Here is a 16,603-nt window from a genome sequence, read left to right as displayed (position 1 = left end):
GCAAGTGTTCATTTGAAGTGACTATAGTAGGCCCTTACGGTGTTTGTACTCTCATATGTGTATAGGAGAGAAAAAGGGAGGGGGAGGTATGGTTATCACATTGTCCTCAACTCTTTTCTAGCTAAACCACCAAACTTTGCTGATTCTTCATGTTTATTCTATTAACCTAAACTGTTATTTTCGGATCATAATTAATCACTTAAAGGGAATGAAGACTCGCGCACAAAGAAACGTCTCATGCTGTTAATCTGACCTAGTTTCGAATGAGGTGTAACAGAAGTGTTAGACACCACCATCGATCCCAGAAAATACAAACACAGCTTGCTACCGTCGGTAATTAGACACTAGTGTACAGTCAATACATGCAGCATCGGTCAATACCCACAACAGTGTACATAGCAGCGATGGATATCTCAGCAGGGAGTTGTCATGGAACTCCCTGATCTCAGGTCCAGCTAAAGATAACAATGTATCATGTTTCATTACTGTCTGCATTTTGTAAAGACAAGAAGAAAACTTCACTTGCAAGCAACGGCAAGTTAACTTTTTGCAGAGGGCAGCACGCGGTTTGGGGCCAGTCTTCAATGCCTTTAACAGATTTCAAAAGTGCTAGAAATATACCAATTGAAACATTCCTTCAGCAAACCATCACAAAATCAACAAGAAACTATAAACACAAGACAGCATTTTATTTTCTCCCTGTAGCGATCTATTCTCATGATAAACTCCTCACAGGAGCTCCCTATATTAAATTGATTCCATAAAAAGGATTTATACAGCTCAATGTAATTTAATCATGAAAGTAGAATTCTCAAAACTAAAACAAAAGTTCTAATTGCAATGACAATATCGATGAATGAGAATAAAGTCATCAATGAATTACATTCTTTACATATTAATTAACGGACCTCCAGTGTAACACTGGTTTCAAATCATATTTTTATGCCCCATTCCAAAGTATTCACCTAAAAATCACAATACTGTGAGGTTTGTACACACCAAAGAGTTGCGAGCTAGAGGCCGCACAATGTAGTCTCAGATTCTCTTCTGAACCTGGCACCATAAAGATAACATGATCTTCATGCATTGCACAGTAGGGCTATTAGAGGAGGGCGAATTACACACCACCAACTGTCTTCACCCAAAATAATACTCAATAAATAAAATACAGATCCATCATTTAAAGACTCCTTTGTAAGATTCCGAATGGCATTGTTATCACTTTCTTATTCATGGTTATTCCTCCAGTTCTTCTTCGAACATCTCATCATATACTTCTTTTCCTTCCATTCTGTTTATCCGTCCATTCTGTTTATTCTGTTTATCCGTCCATTTTGTTTTTCCTTCCATTCTGTTTATCCGTCCAATCTGTTAATCCTATCCTTATTAATCCTATTTATCCTTAGGGAGTGTTAGCTCAGAGGTTAACGCCAGTGCTTTTCAATCGTAAGGCCCCGAGTTTGAGTCATTCCAAGATTAATGTATGTCATCCAGTTACAGAGTTGTTGACAATTGACAATTCAAAATCATGGTAGTTAAAATATGAATCTAAGAGACTGACTTCGGTCAGCTTGCAGCTTTGATAAGCCAATGATGGCTTCTTTGCGAATTCCCGCTTGCAGGAGGATCTAAAATACATACATACATACACACATACACCCACACACACGCATAGATTCTGTTTATCAGTCATTTTGTGCCTGGCTCCAAGGAATTACATCTGATTAACTATACAAATATTAAACTACCTCTCAAACTCTCAGTGGTAATTTATACAACTAAATCTACTTATCCCTAAGCTAACTTGTACAACAATATGCTGTAAAGGGAGACTATTTCATTTTTTTCCCCATATTGCTCAAAAACTGCAATAATTTTACTTAATCGGTCTATAATGTAAATTAAAATGTCGCTCTGTCTTTATCACTTCATATTTTGCATTAAAATCTCAAAACTTGTCTCCGTCAAATCTCCTGAAGAATCCTTTTTTCTCTCTTTTAAAATGGACTCCGGCACAGTGGACAAGTTGATTGGTTACTGGACTTGAACCATTTGTACTGTGAAGTGAAAAAAAACAAAACCAAACACACTCATAAATACACAAAACAATAAACAAAAGTATAAAATGATTTACTGAGAAATGTCCCCGACTACAAACTGAATAAGTATTCTCTTCAATCAAAAATTCTTCCAATGTCCTCTGAAAAGAAGTAGGCAAGTATATGTTTATAAAACATAATGTAACACAACGTCACTTTACGGTTCACTAAATTACCTAACGTGACGCTACGTTACCTTACATTACATGGAATATGGAATAATCTCCCAACTGGTATTAGACATTCAAAATCATGTGCTTCATTTAGGTATCAACTAAAGAGTTATCTAACTGCCAAGTACCGTGATTGATATAACTGTCAAGTTTGTTTTGTATATCTTTTCTTTCTTTCTTACTTTGTTCTCTTTTTTCTATCTTTTTCTTTAGGGTTACTAGCTTTGATAAATATTTTATGTTTTATTCTAGTATCCTGTACGTACCATTATTGCACTGTTTTTGTATGTCTATGTATATGCGAAATATATTAACTGTACTGCACTGAACATGACACATAAAGCTGTCGCCAGTGCCTAACAGTCTTTCAAGGATTAATAAATTCACTTGTTCGCTATGTACATCACCCACAGACTGCAGATGGAACAGATACAGGTTACTCATGTCAATGTTTCATAGAGACCCCATTCAGGGGGAGGGGGGAGGGGGGGCTACGTACCAAGCATGCCGAATGGAATTTCTTCTTGCAGGTTCGACACCCAATCTTTGGTAGAGAGCAGTTGGCTCCGTGGATGACGGAATAACAGATGGTACATTCCTCGATTCCTTCGAATCTCTTATCAACGTTTTGTCTCCACAAGGCAAGACCATCCATAATGGTTCCATTCTAGGAGATGAAGGCACCAATCAGTTATTATTGAGAGACAATTACTAAATGAAACCATGCTAGAATATTGGAATAGCCCCATCACCTTTTCGTTCGTTCTTGTTGGAAATTGTAATTACATGTTACTATTAGTCTGTTGAAGTATACTTTGTCTGTTTCTTGTGAAGTTGAATAGATTTACATAAAGTACACAAGGTCTCCTCAAGATTTCAAATCCATTTTCAGTCGGTTGGATAGAACCTGACATCTTGTCCAACAAAAGCTTAAATCTAAAACAAAATAAGTAGAAAATGACCTAAACGCAGAAACACAGAACAACCAAAAGCTGTATAGTAAGTTGAGTAAGATCCAGTTAGAATCAAAACATCAGGCAGACCCTTTATGTTACACCGATTTTTAACACTGGATTTATAGTGGATCTGTCATCTTTTGCTTGAAATTGACAAAAACCACAAGTTCCATAACACTTTCCATTCGGCCTAAATCATTTCCTGCAGCACACAACTCTAAATTTTAACACAATCAGCTACTTTTTTCCCCCAACTTCTTCTTTTTTGGGGGGAAAGAATACCAACATTCTAAACATGGTACAAAACAGCAAATTGTCCTACTTGAATTTCCCAACTGCAAGTTGTTGTTCACCCCCCCCCCCCCCCCAGGCATTTACAAAATAAATAAATAAAAGATTGTTGCATTTTATGGACTACTTGATCTTTGTGACAAACATTTACCTGTTTAGTCAAATATGTGGTTAGCTGGAGCATCCAGTTTCTCCATTGAGCAGCACTGACCCCAATCTTCTTCCCACTCTCAACGGTGATGATCCCCAAGGGGTAGTTTGTAGGGAGGAGGATCACCAACTCTATGGAAAGATCTTGAAGGGCATAGGTCGCAATGACCTCCCTGGTGATAACTCTGGCAACCACCGACATATTGTCAAAGGTTTGAGTAGAAGCGTTTACTCCTTTCAGTTCCACAGATGAAAGAAGCGGGGACACATATAACGTGGTATACCTTGATAGAGGAGAGAAAAACAAAAGAATGTTTTATTCTAGGTGGTTTTGTTGACCAATCATGCAACTTTTGCTTGCATTTTTATTATACTACTATTAAAACATAAATAACGATACTCAATTTTTTCCACTACAAACTATTGCACAAACAGATGCAATTACATCTGAAAATGATAAAGGTAAGGGAGTGAAAGGGGAGATGGGAGGAGAGGGAAAGGAAGGGGTGAGGGCAGGGCAGGGAAAGAGGGAGTAAAGAGGAGGGGAGGAAAGGGAAGGGGAAAGGGGAGGAGAGGGGAGAGAGGAGGAGAGGGAAGGGGAGGGGTGAGGGCAGGGCAGGGAAAGAGGGAGTAAAGAGGAGGGGAGGAAAGGGGAGGGGAAAGGGGAGGAGAGGGGAGAGAGGAGGAGAGGGGAGAGAGGAGGAGAGGGAAGGGAAGGGGTGAGGGCAGGGCAGGGAAAGAGGGAGGAAGGATAGGGGAGGGGAGAGGAGACAGGAGGGGAGGGGAGGCAAGGAGAGGGAAGGGGAGGAGAGAGAGGCAAATGGGATGAAAGGGATGAGAGGGGAGATGGGAGGAGAGATGGGAGGAGAGGAGGAGATGGAAAGGAAGGGGTGAGGGCAGGGCAGGGAAAGAGGAAGGGAGGAAAGAGGAGGGGAGGAAAGGGAAGGGGAGAGGACACAGAAGGGGAGGCAAGGGGAGGGAAGGGAAGGAGAAAGGAGAGGCAAATGGAGTAGAAAAAAAAAGATTGTTTATTTCACCTTTCCACTAGATTAGCTATCCTGCGGTCTTGATTAGACCACCACTGCCTTATCAAGGCGGGCATGACTTGCAATGCGTGCTGGTAGACAGATGTTGCCAGATGCTGGATATCTTTAGGATTAGCATGAAGTGCTGATTAGAGGATGGAAGCAGGAAATGCACTTTAGGAATACAAGAAATGTCATCAAAATATTTTACCATCTATATTTCTGTTCTTAGCTCAAAAAGTCCAATTTACAGGAGAGACTTAATTGAAGATAAAGATTCCACCTCCAAAGTACTGTCCCTTCCCCCACTCTGTTCCCCAAACATGGATTTTATCTTCTGAGATCCAACAATCCTTTGTCAAGATAGGAGAAGACCAGTAAATATTGCTCATGTTACGCACTTGTTTTATATCTTGGTAAAAAATACATGAAATAAGAAATTAAACATTATGAATTTCATTAATATTAATATGAATATGAATCTTAACCTTATATAAGTAAAAACTGCAGAGAATATGATAATTTACAAATAACCTTTGTCTGACGTGACTCAAAAGAGCATCACTCTTGTTGCATCAACACCATATATTGATTTTGACATATTGGTAAAATATCCTACAATTTAACAAATAAATTAGCTCAGTTACTCCAAGAAGTTTGATCAATGACATCATAAATGTTATGAATAATAAACAAAATTGAACTCTTTAAAATGCAACGTAATAATTTAGTCATATTTAGCTTTTGTTTTTTCCATCAACTTACCCTGAACTTTGAGGTCAAGAGTTTCCGAGAAGAGTGTGGAGGGCCCTTTGCCCTGCTTCTTTGATGGTGAACTTGTCGTCTGAATAGCTGGATTTGTTGGCATCAACTTGAAGAGAGTTTTCAGCAAAGTTGACAAGGAATTGGTTTTCTTCAGGTAGGCAGCAAATTCTGCCCGAACCTATAACAGATTTAAAAAAAATAATATCGCCATGGAAACTTCATCCAAACCTAAGCAAGTAAAACTAAACAGATTAAACCAAGTCAGTTTTCCATTGTTGATGTACTAATACTTATAAAATATGACCCGTGCCTTCCAATCATAAGGTCCCAATTTCGAGTCACTCCAAGATTAATGTATGTCGTCCAGTTACAGAGTTGTTGACAATTGACAATTCATAATCATGGACGTTAAATATGAATCTAAGAGACTGACTTCGGTCAGCTTGCGGCTTTGATAAGCCAATGACGGCTTCTTCGCGAGTTCCTGCTTGCAGGTGGATCTAAAATACATACATACATTGCAATATAAAATTGCAACTTTGATGAGGTAAGTTTTCCACGTGACCATTTACCATTCACCTAACCCCCTTTTGGATTACCACTGCAATGTTTGAGCAATGATGATGACAACCACAAGGAGGAGGAGGGCGAGGAGGAGGAGGATGCTTGAAGGAACTCAGAATTGAGTAGAATGAGATAAAATCGAAAACAGACCTCTGTCTTAGTTGATTCAAACAAGCAGAGTACAAGATCCCAGGAGAGCAGATACTGTAAGCAGATGTGATAAATATCACTGGTTTCATTGACTGGAACGTATTCACCGACGAGGACGTCTCCTACAGATTCCTCCAGGATGGATTCAGACTGGATTATGATGTCTAAAAGCGGCTTAGGAGGCGGTCTAAGAATGAAAAAAAATTTTTTTAAACAAAACAGAGACATGAGAAAAATAATAACAACAGTAACAAATGTTAAAGGTAAATGCAGGACTTTGACTGCATAAACAACATATGCACAACATGAAATCCTGGTAGTTTATTACCTGTTAAATCTAATATGACAAACAAAATGAAATCAAATAAAAATTTTAAAACATGAAATCCTGGTAGTTTGATGTAGTTAGATAACTTCATTCACTGATACCACTGTGGACTGACATGACATTTTGTGTTCATTTACCTGTAAAATCTAATCTATTATAATAAACAACATTGCTGTGTTTCATTTTGTTCAATTTCAGATATTTCTTCATAAGTTAGGAAATCTACACACAATTTGAATTTTTAGCAACCATATTGAAACAAGTTAGCAACATAGCAATTTAGTATGACAACTTGCCAAAGCATGAAAGCTTCTATCACTGGAGTACAGTTTGTGCTTCTGTTTGATATTTCAATTATTCTTGATTCTTGATTATTCTTAGTGATTGTTGAAGTTGAGTAAAATCCCTGATTACTGTTTTGAGTATCTATGTGAAATGTTCATGCCACTTTGATTTCCTGATCGGCTTTCTTAGGAGATGGCTGATGTTTCACATTGACCACTGAATATTCATCTAATTACCATACTTACATAACAACCTCTTCGTCCTCTAGGCTGACGCTGTCTGATGTTTTCTTAGATCCTTTCTCGTAAAACTGAGCAAAGTCAGCCATTACCCTAAAATGTAAAGGAATATAAAGAAGTATAACAAGAAGCAGAAAGACAAGACAAACACAGAGATTGGTGATGTCCATTCGTGAATTAAAGGAAGTTAATTTTGACATTGACAATCAAAACGGGTGAAACAAGTATCAAGATTGAGACACCATAGCAAGACGCAAAGATCTTATCATTTTTATTTGACTAATCTTTTTTTTTTTTTTTTTTAAATCTTTACACTTTTAAGTGAAACTTACATCAAGCAAATGTAAACATAACGAACCCATTTCGCAATTGCAATAGGTAACCACTCAAGGGAGACTAGGTATGAAGATAAAGCTGAACAGTGTTGCACTGAGTCTACTGAGATGATAACTACACAATCATGGAGAACACAGGTATGAAGAGGACCCTTGGCAGATGTTCAGGAAGAATTTACCCACGATAATAATAATAATAATACAGACAAATTATGCTAAATGTAGTGGTGGTAAAAATTAATCCATTTTAATAAATTTGTAACCACTACATTGAGCTTATTCTTATTTTTTGAGAGGGTGGGATGGGGGGGGGGGTATGGAGGAAGGATCTTCCTCATACAAAGTTGACAGAGTGAATGAGTGGGGACAGTTTTTGTACCTTAGGTGACTGGTATCGCATGGCTAGCAACATTATTCTTATTGGCCTCATCCTTTCATATGCCAGTTTGCGATCTTTATTATGAAAACACCCATTTCATTTAAAATGCTAACATTTCAATCAATCTTTATTACACTTATGTTGCCGAAAGATATTCTTGGAAATGATTAGCTGTTACAATGAAAGTATTTTCAAGTATAAAACATTTGAATCTACCTTTGAAGGATCTTGAATGCAGCAATCACAACTCCTCTATCCTTTAACTCCAGGAGATCAGACAGAGTATTGAGAAGTGTCTGCATCTCTTCTGGTATAAATGATGGAAAGTCTGGAATGAGTCTAGCTGGCAAACTATGACCTTTGACCTGTTCTACAGGTGCATGTGATATAGCTGAGCTGAAGGACCTCAGTAAGATCAATTCAGATGTAGGCAATGTTTCTTTCTGATGTTCTGAAAATAAGAATGAACGAACAATACTAAACAAATTTATCATTTATCCAAAGAAGGCAAGATCTTTTTTCCGATTGAATCAATCTTTGCCACTGTCAATATGCCAAATTTAAGCAGTACTGTGGCCATGTGAATAAAGGTGGTGGCATTTGAATGAGGCTTATCAATTGGGAAGTTTGGGGTTCAATGCCTGGCCAAGTCATAGTAAAGTGGGTTTTTCATTCGAGAGCAATCTACATTTTTCCCATCTGAAATGACTTTCTAAATTGAAATATTCCAAATTTGAGTTAAAATGTTGAATTGGAAGCCAACCGATATGAAAGTTATAATCCATTAGCCTCTCCCACATTCATGGTCGCTTAAGCTTCGTAACATTAACTGCTGATTATTATTATTATTATTCAACATCATGAATTGACCAGTAATCACTTAACAAAAGACATTGTATCCTCAATATACAGTAACGTCACCAAATGACATGTTGCAATAATCAAATGCTTCATTTTCACAGGAATTAAAATGAAGAATTAAAAGAAATTATGTAAAGGATGGAAATAAATTTGATAAATATAAACAATTGAAATTAACAGAGGACAAGTGCACCTTGGTATGGCCATTCTCAAATGTCGTCGGTAAAGGCAGAAGAAATTTTCTAAGAGTTTCGGCTGTATGAGCCTAGATAGGAAGGGGGTAGAGGCTAGTCCATTAGAAAACTTGCTTGAAAGAAAATTGAATGAAGATAATTCACATTGACACACTTACCAACAAAATGAACATACGAAGGGAGAAGGGCATCAAAAATTCCTCCAGCGAAAAATTCCACCCATTCTGTTGTCAAGTCTGGAGGAACATCTTTACATGCACTATCTGTTGATTTGACCTTTGACATCAGGCTAGCAACCGTTGCTAGCAAGTTGAATGCAGCAGTATTGAAAGAAACGTGTAATTCTGTTCTTTCCAGAAGCAGGCTCTCTGTGCAAGTCTAAAGAGAGAGAGATAAAATTACATCTCTGAGAAAAAACAATAATTTAGATACCTCTCATCTCAGCTCTAAATTGAAACAGTGTTAGAAATCCACAACAGAGAAGACCACTTTTACTTTCATTTTAAAACCATTCTGAATGTTCACAATAGAAATATGCTATTTGAAAGAATATGTATGTATTAAGCAGGACAAATTTGGATTTTAGATATATTTTAAAATTAGTTGTGTATTTTGTCTTCTCCATGTTGAACTACTTTGTTATATAGGTAACCTGCAAATTTAATTAAAATAAGTCTTCAGATGGGAATGTTATAAGTCAAGCCTTTCCTCATATTTTGTAAATTAACATTCTTTTTATTAGAATTGTTTTCCCTTTCTGATTCAGTTACTTATGACATGGACTAAAGTAACAGCTTGCCAAAATATTAACTGAAATGTACAATGCAACTTGAAGTACTGCAATGTCAATGTAAAAAAAAAGCATTGAAGAAGTAACAACTGCTTATTTGCCTTTAAAGGAAATCAGTTTTAGCACAGTTGCAGTTACGGAAGGAACTTTCTGAACGTTTATCCAGAATAAGATGGCCTCCGACGAAACAGACAAATGCGCATGTTACTTAAAAGCTGGCCAAGGGTCGCATATTGTGGAATTAACGTTCTTACTAAAGTCATGATGCATTGCGCTACTCAATCTTACATCAAGTTTGCTTAAGATAAATGTCTGATTCTACTTGGAACGGGATCAAAACACTTCCTTGAGAAATACTGCAGCAGATGTAGGTTTCATTGAAGTGAAAATAATTTCAGGTGTGACAATCAGAAAGTGGTGAGAACTCTAAATCAGGCAATATTCCTTGAAAAGTGCAAACTTTTTGAAGAATTGTTTATCATGTGCTGGATAAGACGAAAATTGAGAGGTCACGTACCAGACACCAGGACACAATAGAACACATCACAAAGTCCCAATGTTCTGCTTTCAGAGATGACGGTGAGAGGTTGACAATGTTTCTTATGAGCTGCATCACCTTAAGGTTGATGAGGATGGACGTGGAGCTGGCTTCATCCAAAGAACTGAGGAATTAAAAATACCAATCAGAATTAAGCTCATTTATCTATCGTGCTGCAATATTCTTTCGATCTAAGCTTTGGAATCCTCTGATTTAGAGTATTTTTCTGAATCTTATATCATTTTAACATCTTAACATTGTTTATATTAATATATGTAATGTTTGTACTCCTTTTTATAAATATTTTATATTTATACTGGATTGAACAAATGAAAATAAGCAGACGGACATCTCCTTCCTCATTGGTGGACAGAACTCACTTCTTGTGTAATGAGCGAACAAAGCCTTCTTAAAAGCATGTGTTGTTAATTATGACTGTTTTATAAATTGGTGGTGCAGAAAAAGTGTTTGAAGTAGAGAAATATATTAAAGTAGACACAGGAATGGACTCATTGTTGAGTGTTATGACATAGCTATTATACAATCTCATTGTATGGACCAACATAAAGAAGTAATAACAATAATAATACTTATTTATATAGCGCATTGTACCGACAGTCTCAATGCGCTTTACAAGAAACCAAATGAGTACAAAAATACAGCATAGTAGAACAAAAACATAAAGATACATGAAAGGATCGAAAAAATTATAAGGAAATGAATAATAGTTAATAATTAATGACCACATGCAACATGCCTGATTATTATGCCATGTAGGTTCTTCGCTAGAGTAATATAGACCTGGCCATACGGTTGCCAGGATCAACTGACCGATGGTTAAACATGAATACACCCTGTCGTTAGATTATAGACATTATTAATAACGATAACAAATAAGTATGGATAGTGTATTAAAGGGTGTGAAGACTCGTGCAAAAAGAAACGTCTAATGCCGGTAATCTGACCTAGTTTGGAATGAGGTGTCACAGAAGTGTTAGACACCACCATCGATCCGAGAAAAAACACACACACAGCTTGCTACCGTCGGTAATTAGACACTAGTGTACAGTCAGTACATACAGCTGCGGTCAATACCCACAGCACAGTGTACAAACCATACAGCGATGGACATCTCAGGTCCAGCTAAAGATAACAAGGTATCACGTTTCATTACTGTACCGTCTGCATTTTGTAGCGACACGAACAAAACGTCACTTGCAAGCAACGGAAAGTTAACTTTTTGAGATGGCGGCACGCGGTTTGGGGGGAGTCTTCAATGCCTTTAAGGTACCACAGTTTGTTCTCACCATTCAAAGAGATACAGAGTTTCTGTGTCTTCCGGTGTATCTCTCAACTGTATCAGATAGGTGAGGATGGTACCAAACACTTCACCTGTCTCTTCCTCCTCCTCCGATGATATAAACGGGATGCATGAACTGATGGCTGACAGACTGAAGAATGCTTCTACAAGATAAAAGATGTAGAAAATGCTAAAACTATATCTATTATCTGACATTTGAGAATGTTATAAGTATAAAGAAAGCAACCTCTTGTCCCTGTTCAAACATCCTTTGCATTGTTTGCAATCCTTGTTGATTGAATGAACAAAGTAAATCTTTTAAATTTAGTATTGCTTATTTACAAAACGTGAGAGGAATCGTTATCTGCACTTTATTTCTATACTCTGGAAGAATGATGACGGACAATAACACAGGCCTTTCTCAAAATTGCATGCATACTTTCCGTAAGATTACAACCACTGTATCTCTAGGGGTAAAAGATGTTTTTTTTTTTTTACCTTTTCCCTTTTTGGAATAAAGGTGAAATATCTTCTTCTTGCTTTTTTTTATCTTTCTTTTCAGTTTGCCTAAGATGTCAATTATTGTTCATCTCCCATACAGAGAGGATCTGCTCATTCCATTTTCATAACACTGTTTCATTCTTTGTTATTCCTGCCAATATTTACCTGTTAAGAGACTGGTGTTTAGTGGGTCTGTGGTCATCAGCACAGCCGTATGGCACTGCAGTAACACCTGTGGATCAGGTACAAACGAAAGGATACACTCCAACATCTGAAGCTCCTGTAGACTCGATAAAGTCGCTAACCTTTAAAACAAAAAGAAGGAGAAGAAGAATCTCATTGGCTGTGATCTTAATGATGTAATGTAATTAACATAATGTGTAAGTGTTGTGGTGTGTAGCTGCTATTAGCTAGAGGCCGTCAGAGCAACTTACCTATCAAATCCTCCACACATCGTGATAACATCTGCACCGGACAGATTTGTCGAAGATGGCGAATCTCGTAACAGATTACGAAAGGAAAGGAATTCAGCCAGACCGTTCTCCTTGGTTCTAAACAAAACAATAAGAAGGAAGACGTTAAACAAAAGATTCTTCTCGTGCAAGTTTTACAAAATGGAATGGAGAGATCACACTAATTACCCATTCTGACCAATTTATCGATAGATTAAGCCCACAATGATTGCTTGCATTGGACAGAAACAAACTGAGGCCACCAATTTGCTAACAGTGTCCTAACAATGTCCAACGACAGACTTGATACTTGACAACACTATTTCAATAGGATGACCTTAATACTGTTCAGTTTGAATATCAATAGAATAAGAAAACAAAGGGCAATGATAACTTTACCTTTTGATAAGAACAAGAACCTTTTGGCATTCAATATTTCATGAGCACACTGAACATTCCTAGATGTCAGGGAAACTAATTTGTGGGGTATAGGACCTTCAGGAGAATACTTAAGAAGGCAGACTGCCTGCAATTTATTGAATGTCAAACACTTTGGCCAATACTGATGTCCCTTATTTAATCTTTACCGCTTACTTTCCACTATCTCTTTCCCTCCCATTCTGCATGGCCTCTAAATTAACTTTCCAAGCACTTCACGTCACGTCCATCATACATTCCATTTATCCATCTCTGATGGGTGATACAGATCAATTGTTTGCTGTAATGTTTAATTACAGCAATCAGAACTCAAGATGCTTGAATGTTAGTGCAATGTTTACTTAGAACTGTCCTGGGCGCCTGTTCTGATGGTTCGTCGTTCCTCAGAACTAGCTTGTAATCAGTAACTTGTAAGTTTTGCAATTTTGGTTTAATCTTTTCAGATGGTTATCATTCTTAATATTTCTTCCCCAGAAAACACAGAATTTATCCATAAAAAAACAAAAGAAAAATTTGAGAGGCTTTCCTCTTGTATTTGTGTGCCTTATGTGGGTGGAGTCATCGATTGCAATGCCTCACAATACAAAATACTCAAGAAGAGGTGCTCTCAGGAACAAAGCAAATTTTTTCGATTTTGTTTAACATTTCCAGCTCACCTGTCTTTGGCTATCACCAAGAGTTGTTTCCAATCTTCGCAAGTCAGCAGCTTGACCGCTCTGGACAGAGCAGAGATTAATTCAGAAATGGACTGAAGGGAAATCTGGGGTCCTCTTTGGTTAAGTTGGTCGACTGGATATCGCTATAAAGATATCAACGAAGATACGCAAGATATAACAAGACTAATCACGCAATTCTTGAACTGAAAGGAGCTTTAATAATAACAATAATGAGCTGGATTTATCTACTAATAGTTCAGGTAAACTTCTAAGAATTGACTGAATTTGGGTCACGCTAAGAAACTTTCCACATCTTGTTCCAGAATATTGAAACAGGATTCAAGGTTGGACTTCTAAGTTTCAGTGATAAATATATAATAAATAATACTGATATCTTTCATTCAATCTGAGTCAAGTTTGTAGCAAGAAAAACATAGAAAACAGCTGTGCTTATTGAATTGAACGAAAAACAAAGGGTATGCTGTAATCTCAAATGTCCTTGTTAACATTGATTTATGTTGCACATTTGTTCCTTATTGTAGTGCTGAATTTGTTCCAGTTTGATATTGTCAGCCTTGTGTACACTTCGTAGTGTGATGCTGGATGCAAAGTCAATTTCCAATTCCTGCTTTTGAGTCTTAACTCCCAGCTACTAAACTTGACACAAAGTCAACAAATGCTCTCCAAAGACACTTTTTGTCACTATTTCTCTTCATCACAGACAAGCTATGTTGAATCACTGCTTAATCGAAAACTGATATACCAAATTTACTTTAACGTTTAGCTTTTCATGAATTTTTTCATGGACTGGAAACTTTAAAATACTGGTTTATGGAATGATTTTTCAAAGCATGAGCAAATGCCCTCCAGATTTTTAATTTATTTCCTCATATAAGATTACTTTCCATTAGAGAGTGAAAACTGTAAACACGGAAACGCATGACTTCAGTTAAATAAATTACTTACAATTTTCTTCTCTTCTTCACATCCGAGGGAAACCTCACACCACACCAGAGCTAAGGAGATATCAAGCGTCCATTGTATACAGAGTCTAGATGGCAAACTAAGCACATTAAAAGTTACTTTGTCTGAAAATGAAAAACAAAAAAAACAATGAAGAATAAGAAACTAACGGTTTAAGATTTTAAAAAGTTTGATCGAATCAAAATCTGTGTACACCCGAATATAATTGATTTATATGAAAAATACATCTGTGTTCTATTGTGTGGCTTTAAGAACAAGACAATACCATGCATTAACAATAACCTTCTCCCTGCAGTCCTTATTTGTACACATTTTTACAAAAAAAATGTTATTAAAACTGCAACCTTATATACTTTCCTGTCTTAAATAGGAATCATTTGCATAAAACGTGATTGCTTATTTTATGTGAAATGCAGCATGGTACATTATTTAATGCAATCGAGGTCAGTATTTTACCTTCTCCGTAGCAATCCTAATACGAAATGTGTTAGACGCTACACGTTGAAGCTGTCCAATTTTTATTCTTATAACTACTAGTCTAGAAAATTTTGTGCATACAATGACTTAAGTCCTGTGCTACTAAGAAACATAAAAGGGAATAGAAGACTTTAAAGGCATTGAAGACTCGCCCCAAACCGCGTGCCCCGCTCTGAAAAAGTTAACTTTCGGTTGCTTGCAAGTGAAGTTTTTTTCTTGTCGCTATAAAATGCAGACAGTAATGAAACGTGATACCTTGTTATCTTTTATCTAGACCTGAGATGTCCAGCACTGCTATGTACACTGTGTTGTGGGTATTGACCATAGCTGTATGTATTGACTGTACACTAGTGTCTAATTACCGACAGTAGCAAGCTGTGTGTGTATTTTCTGGGATCGATGATGGTGTCTAACACTTCTGTTACACCTCATTCGAAACTAGGTCAGATAAACGGCATGAGACGCTTCTTTGTGCGCGAGTCTTCACACCCTTCAAGATACCAGTCAAGGAGAATATCAAATCTGAGTATGGTTCTAAAAGAGGTTATAACCTGTTTACCTTGAGACAAGTTCTTTAACAATTCCCCAACAAATAGGGCATGTGTGATGTAGCATGAAGTGTTATGCAAATCAGTAGGAAAGAGATGAGATGGGTCAAAGGTCATTGACCCTTTCAAGAGTAACGTCGTAAAATTCTGGTGAGAAAAGAAAAATGTGAAAAGTTAGTTGTTTATCTTTACTTGCAATAACAGTAAATATGAGTTAAGCATCCCCCCCCCGCCCATATATACACTTTGTGAAATACTGACAAATTTACAGAACATACAATACTGTCAAGACTACTCATGCATCTAACCTTTGACCTTTCACCTGCACATCATTTGCATAGTGCTTGGCAATTCCACAACTTGTATAATTTAATATTAATTGCTGCTGGTTGCATTCAGAGCCATATTTAACCACAAAATTTAATCACAAATTGAACAAATGACTTCCATAAAAAGTTACAGTGCAGGACAAACATCATGACTCAGCAATGGTATTCGTATTTGTAGCATTCTTTAAATCCTCGATAGAAAGCTATGGAGGCTGCAAATCTAAATTATCACCTACATAGTAGTCTCAGGGGTCCTTACTCAAACTAAGAATCGACATTGCATAATCCATCGAATGTAGAAAACGTCTTTGCTCTTTTCCATTTTTGTGGAATTTGAAAATTTCTCAGTCAGTTTTCCATTATTCATTTGTGGAGACTTGTAAGTAAGAAAAAGAGGTTAACATTAAAACAGACATACATTTACACATTAAACACACAGATAACAAAACAGACTAGAACCCTTGTTATACCTGATCATTCAGTAGGCTTGCATACTCCTGTAGTTCTGCCTCTGTGCTGAGAACCATCTTAATGAACGTCTCAAGGACAGCATTGGAGGCAAGATGGCTACCTTCCTCCTCAGAGGATGGGAGATGCCCGTCCTCCCCATGTCTAGAGACAGGGAGAAGCTCCTCTTCTTTATCATCAGAACTGGGTAGATTTTTATAAAGGATTTGGCAAATGATACTAGTGGCTTTGGCTAGACTTTGTATACTGTATAAAGAAAAAAAGAGGGAAATGTAAATTAAAAACTACCAAACGTAAATACAATTTAAATTATGTCAGGCAGGTTAAT

At 37.0% G+C, this 16,603-nt stretch overlaps 1 protein-coding gene across 1 annotated transcript in view; it reads right to left on the bottom strand.

The window, feature by feature from the left end:
• Window positions 1–705: 705 nt before the first annotated feature.
• Window positions 706–16,603, bottom strand: part of LOC139962575 (E3 ubiquitin-protein ligase listerin-like) — a 26,467-nt gene continuing 10,569 nt past the window's right edge. The window contains exons 14-30 of the mRNA XM_071962694.1: window positions 16,278–16,521; window positions 15,490–15,625; window positions 14,436–14,557; window positions 13,470–13,612; window positions 12,358–12,474; window positions 12,089–12,228; window positions 11,430–11,586; window positions 10,102–10,246; window positions 8,953–9,172; window positions 7,956–8,190; window positions 7,032–7,118; window positions 6,174–6,360; window positions 5,460–5,637; window positions 4,707–4,839; window positions 3,671–3,953; window positions 2,772–2,939; window positions 706–2,057 (exon numbers count right to left, since the gene is read on the bottom strand). Coding sequence (XP_071818795.1) covers window positions 1,998–2,057; window positions 2,772–2,939; window positions 3,671–3,953; window positions 4,707–4,839; window positions 5,460–5,637; window positions 6,174–6,360; window positions 7,032–7,118; window positions 7,956–8,190; window positions 8,953–9,172; window positions 10,102–10,246; window positions 11,430–11,586; window positions 12,089–12,228; window positions 12,358–12,474; window positions 13,470–13,612; window positions 14,436–14,557; window positions 15,490–15,625; window positions 16,278–16,521 — 2,755 coding nt within the window. The 3' untranslated portion in view covers window positions 706–1,997. The remainder of the gene's footprint in view (window positions 2,058–2,771; window positions 2,940–3,670; window positions 3,954–4,706; window positions 4,840–5,459; window positions 5,638–6,173; window positions 6,361–7,031; window positions 7,119–7,955; window positions 8,191–8,952; window positions 9,173–10,101; window positions 10,247–11,429; window positions 11,587–12,088; window positions 12,229–12,357; window positions 12,475–13,469; window positions 13,613–14,435; window positions 14,558–15,489; window positions 15,626–16,277; window positions 16,522–16,603) is intronic.

Source organism: Apostichopus japonicus, chromosome 21, assembly GCF_037975245.1.
Source record: "Apostichopus japonicus isolate 1M-3 chromosome 21, ASM3797524v1, whole genome shotgun sequence".
In the NCBI taxonomy this organism is placed as follows: Eukaryota; Metazoa; Echinodermata; class Holothuroidea; order Aspidochirotida; family Stichopodidae; genus Apostichopus; species Apostichopus japonicus.
Note: the sequence above shows the minus strand (reverse complement) of the source record. Positions and strands in the feature narration are given on the sequence as shown.